At 42.1% G+C, this 15,766-nt stretch overlaps 1 protein-coding gene across 1 annotated transcript in view; it reads right to left on the bottom strand.

Annotated features, from left to right (window-relative positions):
• LOC136863752 (tachykinin-like peptides receptor 99D) overlaps positions 1-15,766 on the bottom strand; it is a 474,112-nt gene that overhangs the window by 307,164 nt on the left and 151,182 nt on the right. The window contains exon 3 of the mRNA XM_067140105.2: positions 15,182-15,397. Within this exon, the coding sequence (XP_066996206.2) occupies positions 15,182-15,397 (216 nt within the window). The remainder of the gene's footprint in view (positions 1-15,181; positions 15,398-15,766) is intronic.

Raw genomic sequence — 15,766 nt, 5'->3', positions numbered from 1 at the left:
CCTTCTCTGCCCAGCACCTAGACTCCCACACCACGCTGTGAATCTCGCCTTTCCTTTGTCCTCCGATCTCAGATGTCTCCGTAGATACCAACCACTTGAGGAATCTTTCGAGCTTTAATTTGTAGCCACTTCTGTTACTGATTCAGTTATTAATGATACTGATGCAGGAAGTACCTCATTATCAACTGGTTCAGGGAAGAGGAAAAAGAAGACGTTGACCTAGTCTCAGCTGAAGATGCGTACTAAGGCAGAGTTAACTCCTCTAAAGGAGAAACTTTCGAATTACGGTCAGATGAGAGACAAGGCCGTTTTTCGTTTGCAAAGGAAGTATTGGTCTGAGAAAAAAGAACTGAGAGATATTTCCTTTTGTAAAATTAATCGATTTTTACAGAGGCAATTATCTACTTCTGCAGCTACTTGACGTCACAATTGCGTAGCTCGAAGAAGGGACCACGGAGAAGGCGCTGGACCATAGAAGAGAAGATCTTAGCACTGACTATTTACAAGAGGAGCCAAAGGTGTTACCCAGTCCTGAGTAAAGATTTATGCTCCCTTGTAAAAGGACACTGCAAATCCTTGATTAATTCTGTGCCCTTCACTGCTGGGATCAATGATGCCATCTTCACCACACTAATACATTCACTGAAGTAAATGTCGGACCGTGACAGACTTTGCTACCTCCTGCGTTACAATTCGAAATTTCATTGGATTGATGGCTGGTAGAATCGTGGACACCTGGGTAGGAATAACGTTCCGGCGAAGTATGCTTTGGTGTTCATGCTTCGTAGACTGGCACGGAATTGGTAGTAACGCGTTGCTTCTTACTTCAGTAAGAGTGGGATTTCATCAGTGTACCTAAGCAAGCTCATCCTGGAGGTGCTCAGTGGATGTTTTGATGCTGGAGCCCACGTCATGGACTCGATGTGTGATCTTGGTTCCAGCAACAGAGCAGCATTGAATGAGCTTACAGCAAAGAAGTTGTTATCAACTGATGATCCGGTTTTCTCCTTCCGAGGCAGGAGAATTGTCACCATTTTTGATCCCCCCAATATCCTTAAGTGAGCTCGGAACAGTCTCTTGATAAATCATGTGAAATTTGTTGTCACAACTACCAGCTTGCAGTTTGAAGATGTGGCAAGCTGGAAGAACATAGACGCAGTAAATGAGGATGGCAAGAAATTTCGAATTCGTATACTCAAGAAACTGACCGATACACACACAGCACCTGATTCCCGTGCCAAGATAATTGTCAGCATTGCTGCCCATATCCTCAATAACTCTGTTGCGGGTGCCTTGCAAAATGGAGTTCAAAACGGCTAGCTTCTATTTCTCATGGCGTTTTAGATGTACAGGTTTTTAGAAAATTACCTCTAACGATCAATATTTAGTGTCTAGTTTCATTTATTCACTATATTATTATTTATTTCAGGCCTCTTGCCATCGGGTGGCCTTGCGACCTCAGAATACTGCAAACTTTTTGACGACTCCATCAATGGATCTTTGCCATATCCTATAAGTGAGTACAATTGTAGGATATTTCTTATAATACAAATGAGCAAGTATACCTAGGTAACAGAAAGTTACTAATAATTGTCGCACATTACTGACTTGATTTACTTTTTACTTTCTTACAGACGGAGCTCCACGCAAAGTGCGGTTGGGAGGTAACAGTCCACATTGGAAGATGTGGAAAGAAGACGTAAAATGTTTGGACTCTTTGCATTTTTAGTTCCTTCCAGGATTGTAAGTCAGTCCCCGAAAGAGAAGAAAATGCCCTTCCAGCACGCTTGGATTATGTCCATTAAGGCTATGAATCTTTTATGGACAAATATCAAGTCTTTCAACCGCACCTGTGAGAACCTGGCTGCTGAGGCCCGCTATTTGCAGCTGAGGTATCTTAATCAGGATGCTCTTGAAAATCTGTTTGGGTTAATTCAATCACATTGTGGTTGCAATGATCATCCCACAATGTGGCACTTTGTAGATGCACTGAAGGCCTGCATCATCAACGGTATGGCATTTATAGACACCCTGCGAGGTTCCAGTTGCATAAACGATGATGCAGAGCTTCTGTCCTATTTACGACAGTTTCTTTGTGGTGGTCATGAACCTGATGTGCTTGAAGATAACAATATACCTACTTCCAAGCCCCTGGATGTCACTGTTGATTCTAATGAGGCCATATTTCCAGGTGATAGCATTATGCGTTCTACAGCGTATGTTAGTGGCTATATTGCAAAGAGGCTCTGGGACCTTAGCCCTGCGAATGCTGCAGGTCTGTTTTGTGTTGTGCTATTTCTGCATGAAGTCATTAACTCTCGAGAGAAGGAACCCAATCAAAGACGTTTGACTTATCCTTCCTAAAGTCCTATGTCTGGTGTTGCTTGGGGCGTGACTCTCGTTGAGAAATTACTTGATGCAGATCGAAAGATGACAGATTTGATTAAAACTCTAGCAGAAAATTTGTAAAGTGTGTTTGAATTTTCTAGGCTACACAATGTTGGTTGTGGCCATGGCAACATTTTACTGCAGAAGTTTCTCAGACTTCTTTGCCTCATCCTTGTAATTTGGTGGTGCATTAGGTAAATTGAGAAGTCAGAGAATCTGCTAAACTTCAGCGTAAACTAAAAGACTCAATGTATTATAAGATTTAATGGTTCCGTATCTTCTCAGTACGTTATCTGTCTCAGTCTGGCACTAGAAGTTTTATGTTATATATAATATACGTATTTCACCATGGGATGCAACGGAAGGTTCCTTATACTAAGAATTCATATTTTGGAGTATTCAATTCCAGACAAATACACTTCCCTTGCAGTTCCACACCCTGTTCTAGTGGTTAGATGATGGTGGTGGTGGTGATCATGTTCTTAAGGAAAGTACAACTAAGCAACCATCCAATTCTTGAAGAGTATATTATCAGCTTTATCAACTTAACACTCACTTGGCAGTGCTACGTTTTGGATTCCCTTGTGTAAATTTAATTAAGAAAAACAATTAAAGTGAAGTAATACATTGAAGTGATATTTTCTTCTCTCTGATACTTTTCTTATAGTACCTTCATGGCTACAAATATATTCATGAAACACAAAAGAAGCCAGCAACTTAATAAGTTTATGTGACTGGTGATATGATCAAACCCATATGAGTCGCCATAAGACCTATCTGTGTCGGTGCGACGTAAAGCCCCTAGCAAAAAAAAGAAAACCCATATGACCTCGAGTTCTTCTTCGAATCCAAACCCGAGGAACATGACTTTCCCTGTAAATAATTCAATGTTCATTGAATAAAGTTATTGTCACCTTCATCACAGTCATGTCATTTGGCTATAAGAACCCTGTGTGTAGTGGTGTGAGGTGTTTTTAAAATATAAATGACCTATAGAAGTGGTACGATGAATATCACTTCCCACCTATGGTAATTTTGTGCGGAAGTATTGTGGTTTGATATGTATTAAACAAACTTATTATTATCACTATCATTATCATTGTAAATGTCAAAATAGTTATGTGAAATGTCGGTGATGTGTGAAATTGTGCTTCTGATAATTTTGAAAAATGTTCACATTAACATCAACGGTTAGAATTTTACTTGCCCAGCAAATATGCATGTATTGTACGCTAACTGTCGTGCTGAAGATGTATACTGATATACTATATTCAAGACATTGTTTGCATTTTATCAAAAAATTAACCTAAATATGCTTATTAACATACCTACTGAATGAAACTGCAGTTACAGGTAGGCTCCTATTCCACTGAATTCTACATATATTGTGGAATTTTTTCAGTGGTTAATGTTAGAGTTGCTAATGTGATTCTTGAGCTTAATACTTTTTCTATACATTGCTGGTCACTTTTTATTTCTGTGTGTTTGATAGCAGTAATAATACATTTCTGTTTCCTTATTTTGTTTGTATAAATATTTGCCAGTCCTGAAATCCTATATTTCCTCTTTGAGCACACATCAGGGGCTGGAAGCTGAATGATTTTATAATAATGTATTTCTATATATTTCCTGTGTCAGGGCATTTAATTCTGTTATTTTTATTTTCATGTGGTACTTGGCTTTGATGTGATACCCCATTCTCTTGAATATGCTGTACTCTGCTGTCTTACGTTTGAAGGGATTTCTTATTTGTTATAATATCAGCTTTGTGTTCATGTGTCAATCATTCATTTGATTTAAAGCTGCTTGGAGGTGTGAGGTTATGTTCTCAATAACATCGTATGCCATACGAGCTAGGGGTATCAGATCATTAATTACAACATAGTAAGTACTTGAAAATAAAAGTAGCAATTACAATGTATTGGGCATGAAAGTAGTAGAACTGCATTATAATCGACGAAGGGGTGGGGGGTGCGAGGTGCAGGGGAATAGGAGGGGAGAGCTGTAAATATAACCGGATGTGTGTCACTACGCCGGATGTTACTTCTCTGCGCTATCAGTTGATAATAACAGTAAGGTATTGCACACAATGCACACTGTGGCGCTATCTCTGATTGGAGACTGAAACTAAAAGCGCCTTGTGGCTTGCTACCGAAATTCATCATTGAGTTTCATTTCCATTCTATTCCATTCTCTTTGCCCCTTACCGTCCAGGAGGCCTGCCATTACCTGTCCGGGTATGGAATGAAAGCTTCGACCCCCCCCCCCCTCATTCCACAATCCCTATGAATTAGCTCATGCTTGTCCGTTTTGTGCTCCGATTGGCAGTCTGGCCACTGACAATGAGGCTACTGAACAGTCAAGGCACTGCTGGGACTCTGCAGTAGCATCTCGTGTATAATCATAAGAGCACATGAACACCCATATTATTTCGGTAATGTCCGCCTCCGTAGCGTAACTGTTACTGTTATCAGCTGCCAACCTTGGTGGCCCGGGTTCGATTTCCGGTACTGCCAGAAATTGAAGAATGACAGGAGGGCTAGAATGTGGTTCAAAAGGTAAATTCAGCTCACCTCCATATGGGTTGTGCCTGAAAAGAGCTGCACCACCTCAGGATGAGGACACGAGTTCAGTCCGACTCGTTGGCTGAATGGTCAGCGTACTGGCCTTCGGTTCAGAGGGTCTCGGGTTCGATTTCCGGCCGAGTCGGGGTTTTAATCTTGATTGTTTAATTCCAATGGCTCGGGGGCTGGAGTTTGTGCTCTCCCCAACACCCCTGCAACTCACACACCACACATAACACTATCCTCCACCACAATAACACGCAGTTACCTACACATGGTAGATGCCGCCCACCCTCATCGGAGGGTCTTCTTTACAAGGGCTGCATCCGGCTAGAAATAGCCACACGAAATTATTATTATTTATTATTTCGGTGATATTACATTTTGCAAAAACAACGGTTAAGTACCGTTGTGGTGATCCAGTTGGTAGTTTTAAACGCCCGTTTCCACTGTGCACGCACTCAAATATAGCATTCCTGATAAACGAATACAAGCGAGTGAAGACAGTAAACTTTGGCAGTTTGAATAACTGGGATGTGTAGGGTCAAATGCTGCTTGTATGGGAATTCGGATCAAAGACTTTGTGTGGTCATACAGAGGTACTAGTTGTCATGAGCCCATAAAGATGGCAGCACTTATCAAGGTCACAGCCATATGCGTATGACCGGATTAGTGAGTCAAACCTCCAGTTGTTTACTGACGCGAGGAGCGTGCAGTAGATTTAGGGAGATTTTAAATAATTCATTGTAGGATCTGCCACGTTCCTTTTTTCTTGTCCCACTTCTTCAGAAACCGCGCTCTTTACTTTACTACATTCGGATATAAGGTAATTTTGTTTGATCTACATTGTTTATGTTTATAAAAGGTTGGCAATGCATATAATGCCGAGTACTGTTCCCAACCATAACAGTTCTCCAACAAATATTGCATTGTTACAATTGTTAGTGATTTATACAATGTGAAAAGAAGATATGCCACCTGATATTTTGATATATCGTCCGACTCATTGGCTGAATGGTCAGCGTTGAGGCCTTCGGTTCAGAGGGTCCCGGGTTCGATTCCCGGCCGGGTGGGGGATTTAAATCGCCTTTGATTAATTCTTCTGGCGAGGAGACTGGGTGTTTTTGTTTGTCCCAACACTTTCCTCTTCATAATTCAGACAAAACACTACACTACCAACCACCACAGAAACACGCAATAGTGATCACATCCCTCCATATAATATTGGCGTCAAGAAGGGCAGCCGGCCGTAAAACAGGGCCAAATCCACATGCGCTACACATATAGCACCCGCCATCCCACAGCTGTAGCGAAAGGTGGTAGAAAAAGAAAGAAAAAATCGTGAAACATCCGATTGTACGAAATGGATAAACAAGTGATTCCAGCACTCGGAAATTGTTAGGCTAACCGTTCGTAATTTGATCGTGTTTTTGATTCGTTATAACCTTATAAATGTCCATCTCAGTAGTATAAGCCAGGGACTCTGCGGCCGCCCCCGCCTCTGCGCCTCGTCAGAGGCCTCCTCCTCCTCTTCCTCCACATGCCCCTCCACAGAGGCCTCCTCCGCAGAGGCCTCCTCCGCAGAGGCCTCCGCCGCATTGACTGCGCTGGCTAAGAGCGCGAGCCTAACCTCACATCCGCCATCTTGGAGGGGCTTAACCTAACTTCTTATGCGTAAGAGAGCTAGCCTAACCTCATGGAGGGGCTTAACCTCAGTTTTACAGCCGGATGCCCTTCCTGACGCGAACCTAAACACACATCCGCTATCTTGGAGGAGCTTAACCTAACGTTTGACGCATAAGACAGCAAGGCTAACCTCATGGAGGAGGATAACCTCAGTTTTACGGCCGGATGCCCTTCCCGACGCCAATTGCACAAGATGGCGGATATATACGGCTCCTCATGAGACTCCTTAAGGGTGCTTGCGCAATATGGCGGTCGCAAGATGGTTACTATACATAGGCTCTTATGAGACTCCCTAGGGATGCTTGCGCAAGATGGCGGCTGCTCTTTTGAAAAAAGTTAGCTTAGAGGCTACAGCACAAGATGGCGTTTGCTGTTATGCATGCGGTGGAGGGCAATTTGATATTCCACTTGCTTTTTCGGCAACGTCATCTTTAATCGTGCTGCTATTTTAGCTAATACCTTTGAAGTGTGGTGGCGGCAAATTCCACGTGCTTTTTTGACAAGCTGCCATCTTTAATCAACAGAACACCGTGCTTCCATCTTTACCTTTGCCATGAGGTGGCAGGCAATTTTCACGTGATATTTTTGACAGCTGCCATCCTTAACTACATGCGCATGGCTTACTACTACTATCTTGGCGGAAGTAAATATTATAGCGCGGGACTTAGCCACGCCGCAAGCTGCCCTATAGTTATAAAGCAAGCTCTGACGCATGAGGAAGTTTTTACGTTTGCTAAACAACTAGGAATTCGTTATTTTCGAGGTGTGTATATGCGCGATCACTACCAGCGCGCTCACGTGAACGTGAAAGTGTCGTAATTTACTTAGACAACAGTCGCGGACCTGGAACTCATTACGTTGCTTATGTAAAACGTAAACCTAAAGTATGGTACGGTATTTCCCTTTGAGCTTATACGTTATTTCGGTAGCAGTGCAGACATTGTTTACAATAAAAACCGCGTGCAAATCTTTAATACACGCATGTGCGGACGATTATGTCATATGTTCTCATATCAAACCCAGACAGTAGAAAAAGAGCATTAGTGTCTACGTGATGACTAACAGTGAAAGAACATTTGCTATACATGGAGATGGACCTGAAAAAACCGTCTATTTTAATCCGCCGATCGAACTTGGCTATCAGCCACATAGTCATGTACTAGTATCGTTTAAAAGCTACAATAATATCTATAATGTGCGTAATGGTGTAAACAAGTTCTATTACGATGAGTATGTACTATCGCTACCCTCAGGCAGTTATTCAGTAGACGATATTCATGATTATACTAAAAGTACGTTAATTGATCAGTTTGAAGAAGATAGTTTTAGTAATCATAATTACAAGTTCGCAATCACTGTAAGCAACATTACACATAAATGTGTTACTGAATCAACATTTAAGACTTCAAATCACAACCTGATTCGAATGGACCATTGCTTGGATTTTCATCAAGGGAGCTCCTATCAAACGTACGTTACGATTCTGATCAATCTATAACACTCTTCGATGATTATCATGTGAACATTACTTTTAATATTATTACAGACGTGAATTATAATCTACAACCTTCGCACGTCCTGCACGACTTTATTATTACAGAGGAACGTGGATATACTATTCGTGAGAAACCAGCAGTAGTTCTTTATCATCCTGTGTCTGTGAAACACATTAAAAACATTACTCTTAGGCCTGTAAATAAACACAATCAGCGTACGTGGCTTACAAACTTCATCTCAAACCAGTATGAAAAACATCTGTTAAACACGGTATACATTCCGATGACATACTATATGTGTGCGAAGACTCATCGAGTTAACAGATAACCATAAGCAGACACTCCAAGATTTAGGTTATACGCTACTACAACAGAATGGAGGAAATGCTAGACATTACGAATATAGTAGAAACTCATTAAAGTGTAGTACGAAATGAGCTTCATTCCTATTAACCATTTACGTTTGGATTAAATAACAATGATGAAATTCATTTTATTATTAATCAGCAAGGTGTATACACCTCACCAAATGGAATCTACCTCTATATTGAAGGACGAGTAGATAAGTCAGATGGAAGTGGACCAAGCACATCACAACTAAACAACCATGCTCTAGCTGTTCTCTTTTCTGAAGCGCGATATGAAGTAAATAATGTTGAAATAGATCGAACGAAGGATGTTGGTATTAAAAGTGCAATGAAACTCTACCATTCTCTCTGTGATGAAGAAAGTAATATTTTGCGGATGGCAGGATGGTGTCCAAAAGCTACTAACAACTGGATGATTAATGAGGATGGAACTTTTACGGGTGTGTTATCACTGAAACATATTTTTGGCTTCGCAGAAGACTTCACACGTATTATAATCAACGCAAGTGATTGCAATTTTCTTAAAGCAGCAGAAGCACCAGTAGAATCGAAAATTACACTTCATCGTATATTGTGGAGGATTCCACATGTAACCTTATCTGATCGTGAAAAACTTCGATTGCTCAAGATTGTAGAAAATGATACACCATTACCTATATGTTTTCGAAGTTGGGAACTGCATGAATATCCTGTATTACCACCTACAAACAAGCATAGCTGGGCTGTTATGACATCACGTTTTACTGAAAAGCATTTGTATATTATATTTGGATTTCAAACCAATCGTAAACTCAATCACGAAAAAGATAGCTCACTCTTGGATTACTGTAAATTAAGACATGTTGGACTATATCTCAACGGAATTACGTATCCCTACGAAAACATAGACATTAACTTTGAGAAAAATAACTTTGGGATGCTCTATGACATGTTTTGTAAATTCCAATCACCGTATTATCAGAAAGAAGATCGTCCGCTATTTTAACCTCAAGAATTTAAAAATAAAGCACCGATTGTAGATATAGACTGCTATTATCATGAAGAATCTATAAAAGAACCTCCTGTTGATATTCGTTTAGAATTCGAAACATCTGAAAACATTCCTGCTAACACAGCAGCCTATTGTCTTATTATTCATATGAGTGATGTTACTTACCATCCGCTAACGAATATTGTTACTAGACTGTAAATAAAGATGGCCCTTTATCATCAACATTAGTGTGCGCTTCGACATCATACGCTATAGAACAGAACAACAAACAAAGGCTGTTTCACGATTTTCAATGTCATACTATGGTGGGTGTCTTGGTATTATTATAGTTCATAGGCTGTTAGTTGCCTTCATAGAAGCATTGATTTCACTTCCACAGTTGCTGTTAGATTTAGGATCTTCTGATTTTAGGCTCAAGGAATTAATAATGTCATTGTAGGATACCTAAACAGCAATTCTTTCTTAATCTGCTTACCCTTCAGTGTTGGCTTTTTCCTCGGACTCAGCGAGGGATCCCACCTCCACCACCTCAAGGGCAGTGTCCTGGAGCGTGAGACATTGGGTCGGAGGATTCAACTGGGGAGGATGACCAGTACCTCGCCCAGGTGGCCTCACCTGCTATGCTGAACAGGGGCCTTTCGGGGGAATAGGAAGATAGGAAGGGATAGACAAGGAAAAGGGAAAGAAGCGGTCGTGGTCTAAAGGTAGGTACCATCCCAGCATTTGCCTGGAGGAGAAGCGGGAAACCACCGAAAACCACTTCCAGGATGGCTGAGGTGGGAATCGAACCCACCTCTACTCGTTTGACCACCCGAGGCTTAGTGAACTCCGTTCCAGCCCTCGTACCACATTTCAAATTTCGTGGCATAGCCGGGAATCGAACCTGGGCCTCCAGAGGTGGCAGCTAATCACACTAACCACTACACCACAGAGGCGGACTAAACAGCAATTACCAACAGAAAAGGGTAGCTCAGGATAAGTGTGCAAGGCAGGATAACATAATGCATTCACATGAGATACAGAAGGGTAGTTATCTATATCCATTGATATACTTAGAAATACATTTTCGAGGTTGCTAACTTCAGACCTGGGATAAGGCTATGGAGCAGCCACTCAAATATAGCCCCATTCAATAAAAACACACTCACTTCTACATATATCACAGACACCTATGTTATCGGAGAGCATTCGCCCACATAATGAGTACATGCAGTTGTGAACTGCAATTGTCCAAGTATTAAATTAATAACAACAAATACATTTGATGCCGGGCTAATACACCCTTTGTTTCTGTCGACTCGTTGGCTGAACGGTCAGCGTACTGGCCTTCGGTTCAGAGGGTCCCGGGTTCGATTCCCGGCCGGGTCGGGGATTTTAACCTTCATTGGTTAATTCCAATGGCACGGGGGCTGGGTGTATGTGTTGTCTTCATCATCATTTCATCCTCATCACGACGCGCAGGTCACCTACGGGTGTCAAATAGAAAGACCTGCACCTGGCGAGCTGAACCCGTCCTGGGATATCCCGGCACTAAAAGCCATACGACATTTTTTTCACCCTTTGTTTCTCAAATATGAGAGACAGAAGCTGGCCGGTACGATTATCTTGTGCGTTCTGTACTTTCGTTACTAAAAACTTTCTGATCTACAAACCATTTGAGCTAAGGGAAAACATAGTGCCTCAGTATCGTCCTATGATCGAGGCTGATTCGATATAGGCTACATAAATAGACTTCTCAGGTACAGTACATCAAACACTCACCCACAGTTTTTATAATAACAAAAAGTAAAGATTTGATCCTGACCAGCAATAAGATCTGAGTTCACTTACACCGTTTATCAATGTAACGTATTGTATTATTAATTTTTTTTTTTTGCTAGTTACTTTACGTCGCACCGACACAGATATGTTTTATGGCGAGGATGGGACAGGAAAGGCCTAGGAGTGGGAAGGAAACGGTCGTGACCTTAATTAAGGTACAGCCCCAGCATTTGCCTGGTGTGAAAATGGGAAACCACGGAAGACCATTTTCAGGGCTGCCGATAGTGGGGTTCGAACCTACTATCTCCCGAATACTGGATACTGGCCTCACTTAAACGACTGCAGCTATCGAGCTCGGTATATTGTATTCTTATATCTCTCAGTTAATCCCAAAAATGAAATTAGAGGAATTCTTAAAATGTTCTATTTTTTTTTTTGTCATCATTCAACAATAATAACAATTTTACGGTTTTTGGTGGCGCAGTCCCTCATTAGCTCTTTTACACGTCAGTTAATGCAGCGAAACGAGGCTGACTTATTCGAGCACCTACAAATACCACGGAGCAGATCCAGGATTGAACCTGCCAGTTTGGCGTCAGAAGGCCAGCGCATTAACATTTCGAGCAACTCATCCCGGCATAATAATAATAATAATAATAATAATAATAATAATAATAATAATATATTATATTATATTATATTATATTATATTATATTATATTATATTATATTATATTATATTATATTATATTATATTATACCGAGCTCGATAGCTGCAATCGCTTAAGTGCGGCCAGTGTCTAGTATTCGGGAGATAGAGGGTTCGAAGCCCACTGTCAGCAGCCCTGAAGATGGTTTCTGCGGTTTCCCATTTTCACACCAGGCAAATGCTGGGGCTGTACCTTGATTAAGGCCAAGGCCGCTTCCTTCCAACTCCTAGCCCTTTTCTTTACCATCATCGCCGCAGGACCTATCTGTGTTGGCGCGACGCAAAACCACTTGCAAATTTTTTTATATTATTATTATGACGTTATATGATATTATTATTATTATTATTATTATTATTATTATTATTATTATTTCTCGGTAGCAAAATTAGGTTACAGTAGAACAAATTAGAACAATTAAAAAGAATGTTATTTTAAATGATATCGTATACTTCAAGCAAAACTTAACTTACAGTATTTGCAATGTACGGAAAAATAGTTTATATACAAACAGGATGGGGGTGTTCTAGAATTGTAAGATAATGCTATGTTAAACAAAAATGGCTATTTGCATCTATCACAGAAATTACCCCATGGAACATAACGTCCTTGAAAAGGCTTGGGCCTGCCCAGCGACCGCTGCTCAGCCCGAAGGCCTGAAGATTACGAGGGGCCGTGTGGTCAGCACGACGCATCCTCTCGGTCGTTATTCTGGGCTTTTAGACCGGGGCCGCCATCTCACCGTCAGATAGCTCCTCAATTCTAATCACCGTAGGCTGAGTGGACCTCGAACCAGCCCTCAGGTCGAGAGAAAAATTCCTGACCTGGCCGGGAATCGAAGCCGGGGCCTCCGGGCGAGAGGAAGCCACGTTACCCCTACACCTCGGAGCCGGCAAAGCAAAGTCATCTCCGTTCAGGCCATGGAGGCCCTTGGAGGGGTGGAAGGTAAAGGCTTCCATTATCCGCATCCTCGGCACTTGATTGGGTAGAGTGGTTAGCTCTACGCCCGGCCGCCTTTGCCCCCAGGAATTAACTTGTCACTCATTATTGGTGTAGGCTGAGTGAACCTCAGGACCATATGCATCTTCGGAAGTGGAAATCTTATTTCTTAAATTCTACTACTTCCGGACAGGGATTCGAACCCCCGTCCTTCCGGGCGAACCGAGCACGCCTTTACCGCCTCGGCCAGGCAGCCCCATCACAGAAAATACCAGAGCTGTATGTAAAGTAGTGCTATGGGCTTTACGTCGCACCGACACAGATAAGTCTTATGGCGACGATGGGATAGGAAAGGCCTAGGAGTTGGAAGGAAGCGGCCGTGGCCTTAATTATGGTACAGCCCCAGCATTTGCCTGGTGTGAAAATGGGAAACCACGGAAAACCATTTTTCAGGGCTGCCGATAGTGGGATTCGAACCTACTATCTCCCGGATGCAAGCTCACAGCCGCGCGCCTCTACACGCACGGCCAACTCGCCCGGTGTGTAAAGTAGTGGCAACGTAGTCCGGGTACTCGCAGGAGATCGGGCATGCGCAAATACGATATGGGAGCGGTCAGGTGGCGCTGTTGTCGATGTGTTGTGCGCATTTGACGGGCATCCAATTCGGAATGTTGTTGTTGTGTGGCGTTGAAGTGAGGAGTGTCCATTTCACCACTCTAAAGCAGGTTTTCAAAAGGCAATCAGTGTCCGTGTATTAAGATCGAGGTTGCCCGTGACAAATCTGCATTAGTATGTTATCGAAGATTACGTGAAGCCTATAGCGAGAATACTTTACCGTTTAGGACGGTTGCACGACGGATTGAGGCGTTTAGTGCTGATTGGAATGAGACTGCGGATTTGCACCACACAGGTCGACCGTCCGTTCCTCAAGTTCAGATTGAAATTGTGAGTCGTCTCGCTTCCATAGACCATCGATGGACTGTCGGGGAATTTGGTGTCAGTAATCAAATGGTGTAGCATATACTGACGAATTGTCTTAACATGAGGAAAATTGCGTCTCGTTGGGTTGCACATCAACTCACCGACGTACATATATGGCACCGGTACACCTGGACAGATACCGCAAAGGAAGAAAACGCATTTCTGCAGCGTATTAACGCCATGATGAAACGTGGGCACGAGTCTAAGAGCCTGAATTAAAGCGTCAATCGAATGAATGGCGTCACTCAGGTTCGCTATATCCACAGAAATTTCGACAGGAACCCTGTTGGGTGTATCGTATGATGATTGTGACATACAATTACGAGGGTGTTATTCTTAAGCATGCTGTACCTGAGGGACGATCCTTTAGCAGTGACTACTACTGCCGATTTCTGGAGCGACATCTGCGTCCGGCTATGCGGCGCAAACGCCATGTTTATTGCGAGATGATCGCCATATCGTGTTGCAGGGCAACGCACGTTGTTATGTTGCAAACAATATCAAGCTCTTATTGCAACGATGTCAATGGGAAGTCTTGGAAAAGCCTACGTAGACGCCGGATGTGAATCGTCCTGTTTCCGAAGTTGAAGGAACCGCTCCGAAGCCGCCTATTTCCGGAAGTGGCATCTGTACTCCGCGCAGTAGGCACTACGTCGCTGGCGTCAATAGAAAACGCCTCGTCAGCGATCCCCTACGCCCGAAATTTGGCCAAAGGTAAATAGACTTTGCGGTTGACTACACTGAAAGAACGTAATGCGTTCTATCGATATTGCCACTACTGTATTTACAGCCCTTGTATGTAACATATGCAGTTCCTTAAGCTGTACACTTAGTTTATTACAATACATTAAATATAAATTGGAATTTAACAAAATTCACATGATTTCCCGATCTATTTTTGGGGCAACCTCGTTTAGGAAGTGATCTAATACTTCTACAAGCAATGAATTTCAATGCTCAAATTCTCAATTTACAAACGAAAATTTGCCATTTTTTGTCTTCTTTGACCTTCATTTAAATGATTTTCCCCATTTTGGCAACAAGAATACTTTAGCCGACTGCTGAACTCTACATCCCTTGTATATAAAGAAAGTGCATGGGACATGGTTGAGCTAATTTTATGTTAGTTCCATGCTCCATGTTTGACGTCACACAAACTCAAACGCTTTCGGCGGCAATGCGATGTAAAAAATCCAGGACCGATCAAACGAAGGATCGTATATTCTATTTTTATATAGTCATCGGTTACCCAACTGTTACGAAATATAGAAATGAAAGAAATGTTTTGGCTGGTACTTACACATACTCGTAGTAGCTGTGTGGTGACGGTCCGTCTGGCCACTCAGAATAGCAGACAATCCTAACATCACCCTCAGCCAGCTCCATGCCATCAGTGGTATAGAAAGCAATCATAGGAAGAGACAGTGTACTGCCTAGCATCCAGATGCACACTACCACTATGAGAGTTGTTCGACGGCCCATGCGGGGTCGCAGTGGACTAATTATGGCCATGTACCTGAAACAACCACATAATACCTTAGCTACATGCTGTTATTATGGAGTCCGATCATAAAGGGATATCCATGTACAGGTAGTTGTTAAGAAGATATAGTACACTCGTTGCTTATCTGCAAGGAAAGATTCAATCATCTTGTCAAATAACGAACAAGCCCGGAAGAGTTATCATGCAATTATTCTCACACTGTTCTGCGGCTAAACAGATGTTTGTCCGCGAGCAGGTCACAATAGTTCGCACAGAGTCAACGACTTCAGATAGCAAAATATTCAGATATGAGGAGAAATCTGTAACAGTAACTGTTAAGCATGTGATACCATAGATTCAAACTCTAATAACTTATATTGATATATTTTATCCTTGTCGTCG

This window comes from Anabrus simplex, chromosome 2 (genome assembly GCF_040414725.1).
Source record: "Anabrus simplex isolate iqAnaSimp1 chromosome 2, ASM4041472v1, whole genome shotgun sequence".
In the NCBI taxonomy this organism is placed as follows: Eukaryota; Metazoa; Arthropoda; class Insecta; order Orthoptera; family Tettigoniidae; genus Anabrus; species Anabrus simplex.
The sequence above is the reverse complement of the archived record's forward strand: the minus strand, read 5'-3'. Positions and strand labels throughout refer to the sequence as shown.